At 52.0% G+C, this 13112-nt stretch overlaps 1 protein-coding gene across 1 annotated transcript in view; it reads right to left on the reverse strand.

Moving 5' to 3' along the window:
- The window catches only part of loxhd1a (lipoxygenase homology PLAT domains 1a), a 157538-nt gene that overhangs the window by 7167 nt on the left and 137259 nt on the right, over positions 1-13112 (reverse strand). Inside the window, 4 exon segments of the mRNA XM_078409311.1 lie at positions 3454-3571; positions 9731-9858; positions 10516-10701; positions 12669-12877. Of these exon segments, the coding sequence (XP_078265437.1) occupies positions 3454-3571; positions 9731-9858; positions 10516-10701; positions 12669-12877 (641 nt within the window).

The following is a 13112-nucleotide window of genomic DNA, read 5'->3' on the forward strand; positions in this document are numbered from 1 at the left end:
GAGCCCCAGCCTACTCAACCTCTCCCTATGACTCAGACCTTCTCGCCATGGCAACTTTCTTGTAAATCTTCTCTGTACCCTTTCCAGCTTACAACATCTTTCATATAACATGATGCCCAGAACTGAACACAATACTCTAAATGCTGCCTCACCAACATCTGTACAACTGCAACATGACCTCCCAACTTCTATACTCAGTACTCTGACTGATGAAAGCCAATGTGCCAAACATCTTTTTAACGACCCAATCTACCTGTGACTCCACCTTCAAGGAACCATGCACCTGCTCTCTTAGATCCCTCTGCTTTACAACACTCCATAGATGCCTACCATTCACTATGTAGGTCCTGCCCATGTTAGACTTCCCAAAATGCAACACCTCACATTTCTCAGTATTAAAATCAATCAACCATTCCTCAACCATTCGATCAAGATCCTGCTGCAATTTTCACAACTATCTTCACTATCTGCAAAACCACCCACTTTTGCATCATCTGCAAACCTGCTAATCTTGCCGTTCTCATCATTGATATCGATAACTGTAACAGGCCCAGCACTGAACCCTGAGGCACACCACTAGTCACAGGCCTCCAGTCTGAGAAGCAACCTTCCACAATCACCCTCTATTTCCTTCCATGAAGCCAATTTCCTATCCATTCAGCTATCTCTCCTTGGATCCCATGCGATCTAACCTTCCAGAGAAGCTTACCATGCGGAACCTTGTCGAATGCTTTACTGAAGTCCGTATGTACAACATCTACAACTATGCCCTCATCGACCTTTTTGGTCACGTCTTCAAAAGAACTAATTCAGATTTGTGAGATATGTCCTCCCACATACAAACCCATGCTGACTATCCCTAATTAGCCCTTGTCCATCTAATTGCCTGTATAACCTATCCCTCAGAGTACTCTTGAGTAACTTTCCAACTACAGATCTTAAGCTCACTGGCCTATGGTTCCCAGCATTTTCCCTGCTGCCCTTCTTGAACATTTGCATCCTCCAGCCTACCTGTTTTAAAGACGACTCATAAATTTCAACCAGGGCTCCCGCAATTTCCTCTCTGGTTTCCCATAGTGTCCTCGGATATATCTGATCAGGCCCTGGAGATTTGTTTACCTTCATGGACGATAGAAAGATTGCTCCCGGGAAGCAATCTGCTGATTTCTCACTATTTCTTAGTATCACGCTACTCTCAACATCAAAGATTACGGGGAGAAGGCAGAAGAATAGCGATGAGGGAAAAATAATCATCCATGATCGAATGGTGGGGTAGACTTGATGGACTGATGGCCTAATTTTGCTCCCATGTCTTATGCTCTTACCAGTGATATTAAAATAAAACAAGTTATAACGATATAATAATATCTCATATCTGGGACATTGGCATCCCAAACATTTATTTTCCATTCTTAATCGTGCAGGAGAAGGTGATGGTTTAGATTTATTATTGTTGTGGCGGCTTCCAAGGGTCAGGCCACTCCCATATCAAACCTTCCAGCACGGTGATGGACATGTCCGGGGGCAGCTCGCAGCTGCAGAGATAATCTGGGGGTGGCTCCCAGTTACACAGATAAGTAGCAAGGATTTTGGCGCGAGCCCAGTCAGTCAGTCTCTAATGTGCTGTGCTCATTAAAGCCTCTACAGAATTTGCCTGGCTCCTCGCCTTCATTCCGGGCTTTCTCAAGCACCCGCCACACTACTCTCCGCTTCCCGTGTGCATCTCGGCGCAAGGACAACAGGAGCCACCCTCGACCGCCCGACAGTGCCTCCGCAAGCAGGTGGGCAAGCTTGCGCCAGTGCCAACATCTCGCCATGGGGCCTTTCGCCCTCACGTGCCACCAGCCCTCCGGGACTGCCCTTATGTCTTCTTGCGCCATGACGCACACCGAACGCCGCTCCAGAGGCCGTACGAGGAGCTGCCACAGATTCCGGGTGCTGCAACATGGGCCAACCACCTTTGTGCTGGACATGGGGGGCCGGCGTGAGACTGTCGGTCGATCGCCTGAAGCCGGCCCATCTGGACATCGACCAGTCGGTGCTGGTTGCCCAACCTCGGCCTCGTGGGCGTCCTCCTTCTCAGCTCCCTTCGCCGGCCCCTGCGTCGGCTGACCAGCGCACGCGATCAGGTCGGGTTGTGCACCCGCCAGTCCGTTTCATGCCTCCGGTTCTGGGGGGGGGGGGTCCTGTGGCAGCTCCCAAGGGTCAGGCCACTCCCATATCGAACCTTCTTTCCCTCAACCTTCTAAACTCTAGCAGAGGCCCAGTGCTCTCTATCATATGCTAACCCGCTCATTCCTGAATTCCTGGATTCGAACCCGGAGTCTCTGGCGCTGCAAAGCAACAGCTCTACCAGTTGACCCCATTGTGCTCCCCTAGAGCAACTGTTGAAGAAGGCAGCAAATGTTGCGAGATTCCAGTTCCGTGGTGTTAATATTACCAATGATTTGTGGAGGACCACTTTGATGTGACTGCCAAGAAGGCACACCAATACCACTTCCTCCATAGGAGACTGAGGTTAATTTGGCATGTCTCCAATGGAGTCAACCGTTGATAGATGCACCATAGAAAGCGTATTGTCGATTACATCATAGCTTTCTTTCGGACCAGCTCTGCCCAAGATCACAAGAAATTGCAGAGTTGTAGATGTAGCCCAGTCCATCACACAGACCAGGCTTCCCACTATTGGACACTAGCTACACTTCACGCTGCCTTGGAAAAGCAGTAAACATAATCAAAGACCTGTCCCACCCAGGCATTCCTCCTTCTCCCTGCTTCCATCTGGCGGAAGGTACAAAAGGAACAAGAAGAGCAGGCTGGTTTGCGTGATGGTCTGGGCCACGTCCACAACTCTGCAATTTCTTGTGGTCTTTGATGGAGATATTCCCAAATCATTCTATGATGCATCTCGATAAAATGCTTTTTACTATAGAAGTTGGTGAGGGTTGTTGGGGACACGCCAAACTTCCTAAGCCTTTTAAGGAAGTAGAGGCATTGGTGTGCTTTCTTGGCCATCGCTTTGACGTGGCTGGTCCAGGACAAATTGCTGGTGATTCCAAAGAACTTGAAGCTTTCGTCCATTTCTATTTTGTCACCATCAATGTATGTATGTATCGCTATGTGTGTGTACTGCTTCGCAGAGAGTCATAGATCAGCCATGATTAAATGGTGGTGGAGCCTCGACGGGCCGAATGGCCTAATTCTGCTCCTATGTCTTATGGTCTTATCATCTAAAGTAGGGTACTGTCCGATTCACCTCTGCCTCCACTATGAACATTTGGAATTGGACAATGGAACCGATGCACTGCAATACTGAGAACTATATTCCGCACTCTGTGTCTTCTCTATTCTTCCCACCAGAGGAAATAGTTTCCAACTTTCTTATTCTTATTCCAGTTCCCTGGCCATTGTGTTCTGTTCAGCTCTGATCTAATGTTGAAGTCTCGGCATCACCTTATCTAGGAACCAGTCGGGACGACATCCTTTGGCATCAGTGCGAATCCTTACTTTGCTGAGTGGACCAATATCGGAAATCACCATGTTGAAGGTATCCTCTTGACCTCTCTCAAATCTGGAAAGTAAGGGCAGAGAGTCATGCAGCAAAGAAGCAGATCCTTCAGCCCAACTTGTCCATGCCAACCAAGATGCCCCATTTACACTAGTCCCACCAGCCCCCATTTTGAATTGACTTGAATTGAATTGAATACATTTTATAAGCCAAGTATGCGCATATACAAGGAATTTGCCTTGTGTGGCGGATCAGGCCACTCCTTGGGTCAGCCCCCTCGTTACGTGACGGACAGGCGAAAGGGGTTAAAAGCCAGACCAAGGGAAGGCGTATCTTATCCCTAGGAGAACTACGCTGTGGGCAGGAGCTCACAGCCTAATAAAAGAATCTTACTAAACACTGCCTGGCGTCTTGCCTTTTCTCTGGCCTCCGCCAGGCCACTACATTGGTGACCTCGACGGACATCACACGTAGTGATGTCAAACGATAATGTGCAACCCGGTCCTGCCGCCCCCGGTCCTGCCGACCTCGAGGCCGTCTCCCTCAAACTCCCGACCCTGTGGACCGAAGAGCCTGAGGTCTGGTTTCAGCAGGCAGAGGCACAGTTTGCTGTGCGAGGGGTAACCGTCGACTTGACGAAGTACTTTTATGTCGTCGGCGCCCTGGACCAGGCGACAGCAAGGCGAGTAAAGCCTTACCTTAATGACCCCCCCGCGGATGACAAATATAAGGGCCTTAAAGAACTCCTTATCAGGAGGTTCGGCCTCAGCGACGCCGAGAGGGCAACTCGTGTTATGAGCCAGGGGGGGCTCGGGGACCGACGGCCGTCGGCCCTTCTGGAGGACATGCTCGCCCTTATGGGCAACCACCTGCCCTGTTTCTTATTTAAGCAGGCCTACCTGCGGCAGCTCCCGGTCGACCTCCGTTCTCAGCTCGCTGAGGACCCCTTCACCGACATGCAGCGGCTGGGCGAGCGCGCTGATCAAATCTGGATGTCCCGTCGGGAGGACCTGGAAGCCCTAGCCGTCTTTTCCGCGGCGTCGGAAGGCCAACAGCAAGCTGGGGCCGCCGTCGACCCCGTTTCAGGGCGACCCCCGCGGCGGAATCCGGCCGCCATCGGGCACCCCGGTGCCGGCACGCCCTTCTCGCACGGACCGCCGACAATTCAGCCAGACGCCACCAGAGGTCGCTGGTGGTCGGCCCAAGCAGCACCACCTCCAATACCGCTGGAGACCACCGGAGGTCGCTGGTGGGCATCTCAGTCTGCACCACCACCGGACACCAGCAAAAGCGGCTGGTGCTATTATCACCGTCGTTGGGGACCGAACGCCAAGCAATGTCGCCTACCCTGTGCCTTTCCGGGAAACGCAAGGGCCGGCCGTCAGTGATCCCTTCGGCGGCCGGCCAGATCCATCGTGTGTTCGCCCGGGATCGCCGCACCGGGGGTCGGTTCCTCGTCGACACTGGAGCAGAGGTGAGCGTCCTACCTCCTTCCACCGCCGATATCCATACGGGCAAACGCGGCCCCCTCCTCACTGCGGCGAACGGTAGCCCCATCAACACTTACGGGGTCTGCCAGCTCGCCCTTAACTTCGGCGACAGCTGGTTCACGTGGCGGTTCATCATTGCTGATGTTTCCCAGCCGCTGCTGGGCGCCGACTTCCTGCGGGGGCATTCCATGCTCGTGGATGTCAGGCGGCAGCGCCTGGTGCACTCCAGCACGCTGAGGCCGGTCTCCCCCAACGTCGGACACCTGTCGTCCGTGGATGCGACGTACGCGCGCATCCTGGCGGACTTCCCGGACATTGTGGAAACCCACTTCTCCTCCTCCGCTCCCAAGCACGGGGTGCAACATCACATCCCCACCACCGGGCCACCCGTGCACGCCCGAGCTCCAGACAAGCTCCGTCTAGCTCGAGAGGAGTTTCGTCAGATGGAGTCAATGGGCATCGTGCGCCCTTCCGATAGCCCGTGGGCGTCACCACTCCACTTGGTCCCCAAGGCGGACGGGGGTTGGCGACCGTGCGGGGACTATCGGCGCTTAAATGACGCGACCGTTCCCGACAGGTACCCGGTTCCGCACATCCAGGACTTTAATGCCCACCTGGCCGGAGCATCCGTGTTCTCCAAGGTGGACCTTGTGCGTGGATATAATCAAATCCCGGTCCACCCCGATGACATCCCCAAGACTGCCATCATCACCCCGTTCGGCCTATTCGAGTTCCTACGGATGCCGTTCGGGTTGAAGAACGCCGCACAGGCCTTCCAACGGCTTATGGACTGTGTGTGCCGTGGCCTGGAATTCGTCTTTGTGTACTTGGACGACGTACTCGTGGCCAGCCGCTCGAAGCAGGAGCACTGCACCCACCTCCGCCAGCTGTGTAAACGCCTCAGCGAGTACGGTTTGTCCATCAACACTTCCAAGTGCCGTTTTGGGGTGACGGCCATCGATTTCCTCGGCCATCGGGTGACCCCACAAGGGGTGGTACCTCTTCCGGACAGGGTCGAAGCTGTCCGCCGTTTCCCCCGACCGACCACTGTCAAGGGCCTGCAGGAATTCGTTGGGATGGTCTCGTTCTATCACCGCTTCCTGCCGTCGGTGGCCAGAACTATGCGCCCACTCTTCCACCTCATGGCTGGTCGCCGCAAGGAGGTCGAGTGGGACGACGAAGCAGGAGCGGCCTTTGAGCAGGCTAAGGAGGCCCTAGCCAGGGCCACGATGCTCGTCCATCCTAAGGAGGATGCCCCAACCGCCCTGACCGTGGACGCTTCTGAGGTGGCGGTCGGCGCGGTGCTAGAGCAGCACATCGACGGGTGTTGGCGGCCACTCGCCTTCTTTAGCAGGCACCTCAGCGGGGCCCAACGGCATTACAGCGCGTTCGACCGGGAGCTCCTCGCCCTCTACCTCGCGGTACGCCACTTTCGGTACTTCCTAGAGGGGAGACCCTTCACCGCGTTCACAGACCACAAGCCACTCACCTTTGCGTTCGCCAAGGTTTCGGATCCGTGGTCTGCGCGGCAACAGAGACAATTGGCTTATGTGTCGGAATACACCACCTCAATTCGGTTCGTGGAGGGAAAAAACAACAGGGTGGCCGACGCCCTGTCTAGACCCGCGATCCACGCCGTCCTACAAATGGCCGGGGGGATCGACTATTCCGCCCTAGCAGCCGCACAGCTGGGGGACGAGGAGATGGCCGCCTATCGTACAGCCGTGTCCGGCCTGCAGCTGGAGGACATTGTCTGTGGCCCCGGGGATACAACACTGTTGTGCGACACCTCCACTGGCCTGCCTCGGCCCATCGTCCCTGTCGTCTGGCGTCGCAGGGTATTCGAGGTGCTCCACGGGCTGTCTCACCCCTCCATTCGGGCGACGGTGGCCCTTGTATCCTCCCGTTTCATGTGGCACGGGCTGCGTAAGCAGGTCGCACACTGGGCACGCACCTGCATCCCGTGCCAAACTTCAAAAATCCAGCGACACGTGCGTGCGCCTCTGCAAGAGTTTCGTGTCCCTCGGCAGCGCTTTGACCACATTCATGTGGACATCGTGGGGCCGCTGCCGCCGTCCCGGGGCATGACCCACCTCTTCACTGTGGTAGATCGCTTCACGCGGTGGCCGGAGGCCATTCCGCTGGCAGACACCTCGACGGCCACCTGCGCTCGGGCCTTGGCGGCGCACTGGATCGCCCGGTTCGGGGTGCCACTGGACATTACATCCGACCGGGGGCCACAGTTCACTTCGGAACTGTGGTCGGCCATGGCAAGACTCTTGGGTGTCAGCCTACACCACACTACGGCGTACCATCGACAGTCGAACGGGTTGGTGGAACGCTTTCACCGCCAGCTGAAAGCTGCCCTGAAGGCTCGGCTCACGGGCCCAGACTGGGTGGACGCCCTGCCGTGGGTTTTGCTGGGGATCCGCACCGCACCCAAGGAGGACTTGGCCTCCTCCTCCGCCGAGTTGGGGTACGGGGCCCCCTTGACGGTTCCCGGGGAGTTCATCCCACCAGCGCAGGGTCGAGTGGAGCAGCCTTCTGACGCCCTGCAACGTCTTCGGCAGACGGTGGGCAGGCTGGCACCTGTGCCCACGTCATGTCATGGGACATTCCAGCCACACGTCCCTGCCGCTCAGGAGGACTGCCAGTTTGTGTTCCTGCGCAGGGACGCACACCGATCACTTCTCCAGCGGCCGTACGAGGGCCCCTTCCGGGTCCTGCAACACGGCTTGGCCACATTCATTCTGGACATGGGGGGTCGCAGAGAGACTGTTTCGGTCGCACGGCTGAAGCCGGCACACGTGGACATTGATCGGCCGGTGCCGGTTGCACAGCCCCGCCCGCGCTGTCGCCCCCCCGTCCAAGCTACCCCCTCCAGTGGCTGCTACGACCCCTCCACCTGTCGGTCAGTCGCCGGTCCCTGCGCCGGTCATGGTGCGCACCCGGGCTGGTCGCCTCGTGCGCCCTCCTGTCCGTTTTGTACCTCCGGTTCTTGGGGGGGGTCCTGTGGCGGATCAGGCCACTCCTTGGGTCAGCCCCCTCGTTACGTGACGGACAGGCGAAAGGGGTTAAAAGCCAGACCAAGGGAAGGCGTATCTTATCCCTAGGAGAACTACGCTGTGGGCAGGAGCTCACAGCCTAATAAAAGAATCTTACTAAACACTGCCTGGCGTCTTGCCTTTTCTCTGGCCTCCGCCAGGCCACTACACTTGGTGCTTTGCTCGCAAGTACAACACGACATACAGTAAACAATTAAACAATTGGCCCTTTCCCCTCTAAACCTTTCCTATCCGTGTACTTGTCTTTCATGGAAACGTATAAGATTATTAAGGGGTTGTACACGTTAGAGGCAGGAAACATGTTTCCAATGTTGGGGGAGTCCAGAACAAGGGGCACAGTTTATCAATAAGGGGTAGGCCATTTAGATCGGAGATGAGGAAAAACTTTTTCAGTCAGAGAATTGTGAATCTGTGGAATTCTCTGCCTCAGAAGGCAGTGGAGGCCAATTCTCTGAATGCATTCAAGAGAGAGCTAGATAGAGCTCTTAAGGATAGCGGAGTCAGGGGGTATGGGGAGAAGGCAGGAGCGGCGTACTGATTGAGAATGATCAGCCATGATCACATTGAATGGCGGTGCTAGCTCAAAGGGCCGGTTGGCCTACTCCTGCACCTATATTCTATTGTCTATAATGCTCAAGAATCATAGGTTTGGAACAAAATGAATGGAAGCCAGACAACTGACATAGAATGTTTGATTTATCGTTGCTTGATTTTGTTGTTGGGAGGCTGTTGTTGGGAGGCTGTTGTTGGGAGGCTGTTGTTGGGAGGCTGTTGTTGGGAGGCTGTTGTTGGGAGGCTGTTGTTGGGAGGCTGTTGTTGGGAGGCTGTTGTTGGGAGGCTGGTGTTGGGAGGCTGTTGTTGGGAGGCTGTTGTTGGGAGGCTGCTGTTGGGAGGCTGCTGTTGGGAGGCTGTAAATTATCCACAGTTAAGTGAGTGGTAGGAGAATCAGGGTGGAAGTGATGGATGAGCAAGAGGGAATAGATTGCAGACAAATAAGTGGGGATTGAGAGTGAAGGAATTGTTTAAGATCTATCATTGTCTGGATGGGCCAAATGGTGTTCTTCTATGTTATAAGCAAGTATGAAAGGGTGGCACGGTGGCGCAGCACTAGATTTGCTGCCTTACAGTGCCAGAGACCCGGGTTTGATCCTGAATACGGTTGCTGTCTGTACAGAATTTGTACATTCTCCCCGTGACCTGTGTGTTTTTTTTCAGCAATTTCCGCTCCAAACACGTACAGGTTTGTAGGTTGATTGGCCTGGTATAATTGTAAATTGTCCCTAGTGTGTGTCGGATAATGTTACAATCGGTGCGGACTCGGTGGGCCTAAGGGCCTGTTTCCGCACTGTACCTCCAAACTAAACTAAGAAGGTTAATCAGGTGACATACTGATTTTCATGGGTTCATTATGCTGCACATTTGTTCAGAGCCTTAAAAAACACCCCAAACACCGAAGCCCCGGTACGATCAAAAATGTTGCGCAAATTGACTGGCAAAGGATGGATTTTATTTTAGTGAAAAGTAAAGGCTTCCAGAACATTCCCAACTTTGGAAAGCGAAGAGATGAATCATGTAGGTAGATTCAGACAATGCCAAATGTCAATGTTAAAAGTGGGGAAAAAGATGAAGCACTAGACTTCTGCAACGGCAAATGACCGGGAACCGACCTGTCTCCATTTTTATCAAGTAGCATCTCCTCCGTGGTCCCGTTGACTCCAAAGACAGACATGTAAATGTCGGCGTCAGTCCCACCATTCGGAGTGTCACCGGTAATCACTGTTACTTCGAAAGGGACCTGTTCAACGATCATATTACTTGAACACTCTTAACAAATAACAAATTTAACCAGAGAATTTCACCAGTGTCAATCATTTCTCTTCGATATGATAGATTTGTACCATTTCTATTTGGATTCTGCATCAGGTACCATCTGATAGTTTAGCTTCTATATTTACGGGAAGTTCTGAGAAGAGGCATAGATGAGGGAGATACGCTGAACCTTTTGCCCCGGGAGAAAATGTTGAACACCAGAGGGCGTAGCTACAAGGTGAGAGGGGGAAAGTTTAATGGAGATGTGAGGGACAAGTTTTTGTACACAGAGACCAGTGGAGGCCTGGAACACATTGTTGAGGGTGGTGGTGGAGGCCAATATTATAGTCTGAAGAAGGGTCTCGACCTGAAACGTCACCCATTCCTTCTCTCCAGAGATGCAGCATGTCCCGCTGAGTTACTCCAGCTTTTTGTGTTTACCTCCATTGCAATGACTCTCCAATCTTACAGTGGTGTTTAAGAGGCTTTTAGATAGGCACAGGGAAATGCAGGGAACTGAGGGATATGGATCATGTACAGGCAGATGAGATGAGTTTACCTTTAGCATGATGTTCGGCACAGACATTGTGGGGCAAAGGGCCTGTTCCTGTGCTGTACTGTTTTATGTAAGGCAAGACCTTACCTTCTGGCCAACTTGGATAGTTTCTGCATCGAGGATGCTGAATAGTCTAGCTGTCAGTCCATCCCCTCGGTCTTTGGCAAGCCAGCATTTGCACTGAAAGACATACATGATGCCTTTGGTAGGCACTGTGATCTCCATTTCATCCACCATCCAGCAGCTCTCTGGAGTAGCACCATCATGGCCCAGCTGTTTGGAGAGGGACAAAGGCACACTCTGAGAAACCAAACAACTGTAGATATGAACAGACAGAAGTTGCCTTTTTATAGCACCTTTCACAGCATTCAGGCACATCAAAACGGCTTACGGCCATCAAAGATCTTTGGAAGTGTAGTCACAGTTAAAATGAAGGAAGGGCAGCAGCATTGTGCAGTCATTGGAGACCCTCGGACTATCTTTGATTGGGCTTTACTGGCGTTATCTTGCACTAAATGTTATTCACGATATTCCCTTATAATGTATCTGCACACGGTGCAATTATGTATTGTCTTTCCGCTGACAAAAAGACACAAAGTGTTGGAGTAACTCAGCGGGTCAGGCAGCATTTCTGGAGAACAGAAGAAAGATCGCAACCTGAAATGTTCCCCAGAGATACTGCTTAACCCCGTGAGTTACTCCAGCACTTTATGTCTTTAAAAAAACAACCTGCATCTGCAGTTCCTTGTTTTTAGTGAATGATTAAAGTCTTTATCGGAATTGCGGGTTTTATCAGCATTTTGAGTTTTGAATATTGCAAACTGCTAATTGATCCCCTTGAATTTGATGCACAGTTCTTTCAATTTTGGGATGGGCTATTGATGCAACCATCACAAACAATAAGCTTGGTGGGATGGTTTGTTGTGCAAATTTAGTTTAATTTACTTTAGTTTAGTTTAGAGATATAGCGCGGAAACAGGGCCTTTGGCCCACTGAGTCCGCCCCAACCAACGACACCCACACACTAACACTATCCTAGGGAAAATTTACTTTTTTAATATCAAGCCAATTAACCTACAAACCTGCACGTCTTTGGATTGTGGGAGGAAACCGAAGATCTTGGAGAAAAACCCACGCGGTCACGGGGAGAACGTACAAACTTCGCAGCACCTGTAGTCGGGATCGAACCCGGGTCTCTGACGCTGTAAGCGCTGTAAAGCAGCAATTCTACCACTGCGCCACCGTGTCGCCCATCATAAATCATACACGTTAGACTGATGCACTGAACGTTTGGAATGTAGTTAAGTGGGGGTTGTTGCCAGAAATACATATAGCATCATAGAGCCATAAAGTATTTTGGTGTGTAAACAGGCACTTCAGCCCAACTTGCCCATGCTGGCCAACATATCCCAGTTCCACCTGCCCTTGCTTGGCCCATATCCCTCCAAACCTGCCCTATCCATGTACCTGTCTAACTGTTTCTTAAACATTGGGATAATCCCTGCTTCAACTACCTCCTCTGACAGCTTGTTCCATACACCCACTACCCTTTGTGTGATAAAGTTACCCCTTAGATTCCTATTAAATATCTTTCCCCATTCACCTTAAACCTATGTCCTCTTATCCTCGATTCACCAGGTCTTCAGTAGGTGTCCATCTACTGCCATCTGGGGCAGAAAATTTGATTCACTGCTGACTGAATGAAGAAGTTTTTTTCCCATAAACTTAAATGGCCCTTATCCCGTTCTTGGACTCTGGACAAGAGACTCTGTGCATCTACCCGATCTATTCCTCTCATGATTTTATACACCTCTATAAGATCACTCCTCATCCTCCTGCACCCCATGATTAGAGTCCCAGCCTACTCAACCTCTCCCTATAGCTCAGACCCTCAAGTCCTGACAACGTCCTCGTAAAAACATCCTCGTATGTGTGTCAGTTGCAGTGCTCTCCGTGTTTAGTAAACTGATGCTCAATATCTGGGCATTCGGGTAAACAACATCCAACTGAGAAGGAAGTAGAAGCCAATGAGCACACGATTAGCTGCAGGAGTCAGCGGGGAGGGAAATTAGATCATAGAAGAACGGTGGAAAAATCAACCGCTAACCGTGAAACGATCCAGAAACGTCCTAGCTGCAACAGTTGGTCAAATGGGTTCCTCCTGCTTCTTACAAACACGTGCTGCACAGCCATTTGCAGAGTTAAAATACTGTGGGAGGGCGATCATTCACTCAGCTCACCTCAATTTTCTTGATCTCTCCAACGTCCAATCCCAACATCTGGAACTTTTCAACTGATCCGGGAACAAATCCATTCTTCCCTTCAGGAAGTTCCAGCCACATCCTCGTGGTGTGAATCTTGTGAGCGCCCATTATGATGACGTAAGCCCTGCTGGTGGTGCCTGCATCCCGTTCCGGGCCCGTGGTGATTGTTATGCGGTAGGGGATGGCTGTAAACAGAGGAGGGCAGAGGAAATGCATTACCTTATTTACGTTGTTTTCTTGTGATTTGACCCGCTGTGGCCATTTAACCGCAAACTATAAACTCATCAATAGTGGTTTATATCATGGATCTCCAAAGAGTCTTCACGGCGACTATTCTTTTCCAGGGATAGCGGTAGAAATGCTAGTCATTATAGACTGCAGAGCAATTAATAAATCTGAGTGACAGGAAATAGCCAAGCC

This window comes from Rhinoraja longicauda, chromosome 1, assembly GCF_053455715.1.
Source record: "Rhinoraja longicauda isolate Sanriku21f chromosome 1, sRhiLon1.1, whole genome shotgun sequence".
Taxonomy (NCBI): domain Eukaryota; kingdom Metazoa; phylum Chordata; class Chondrichthyes; order Rajiformes; family Arhynchobatidae; genus Rhinoraja; species Rhinoraja longicauda.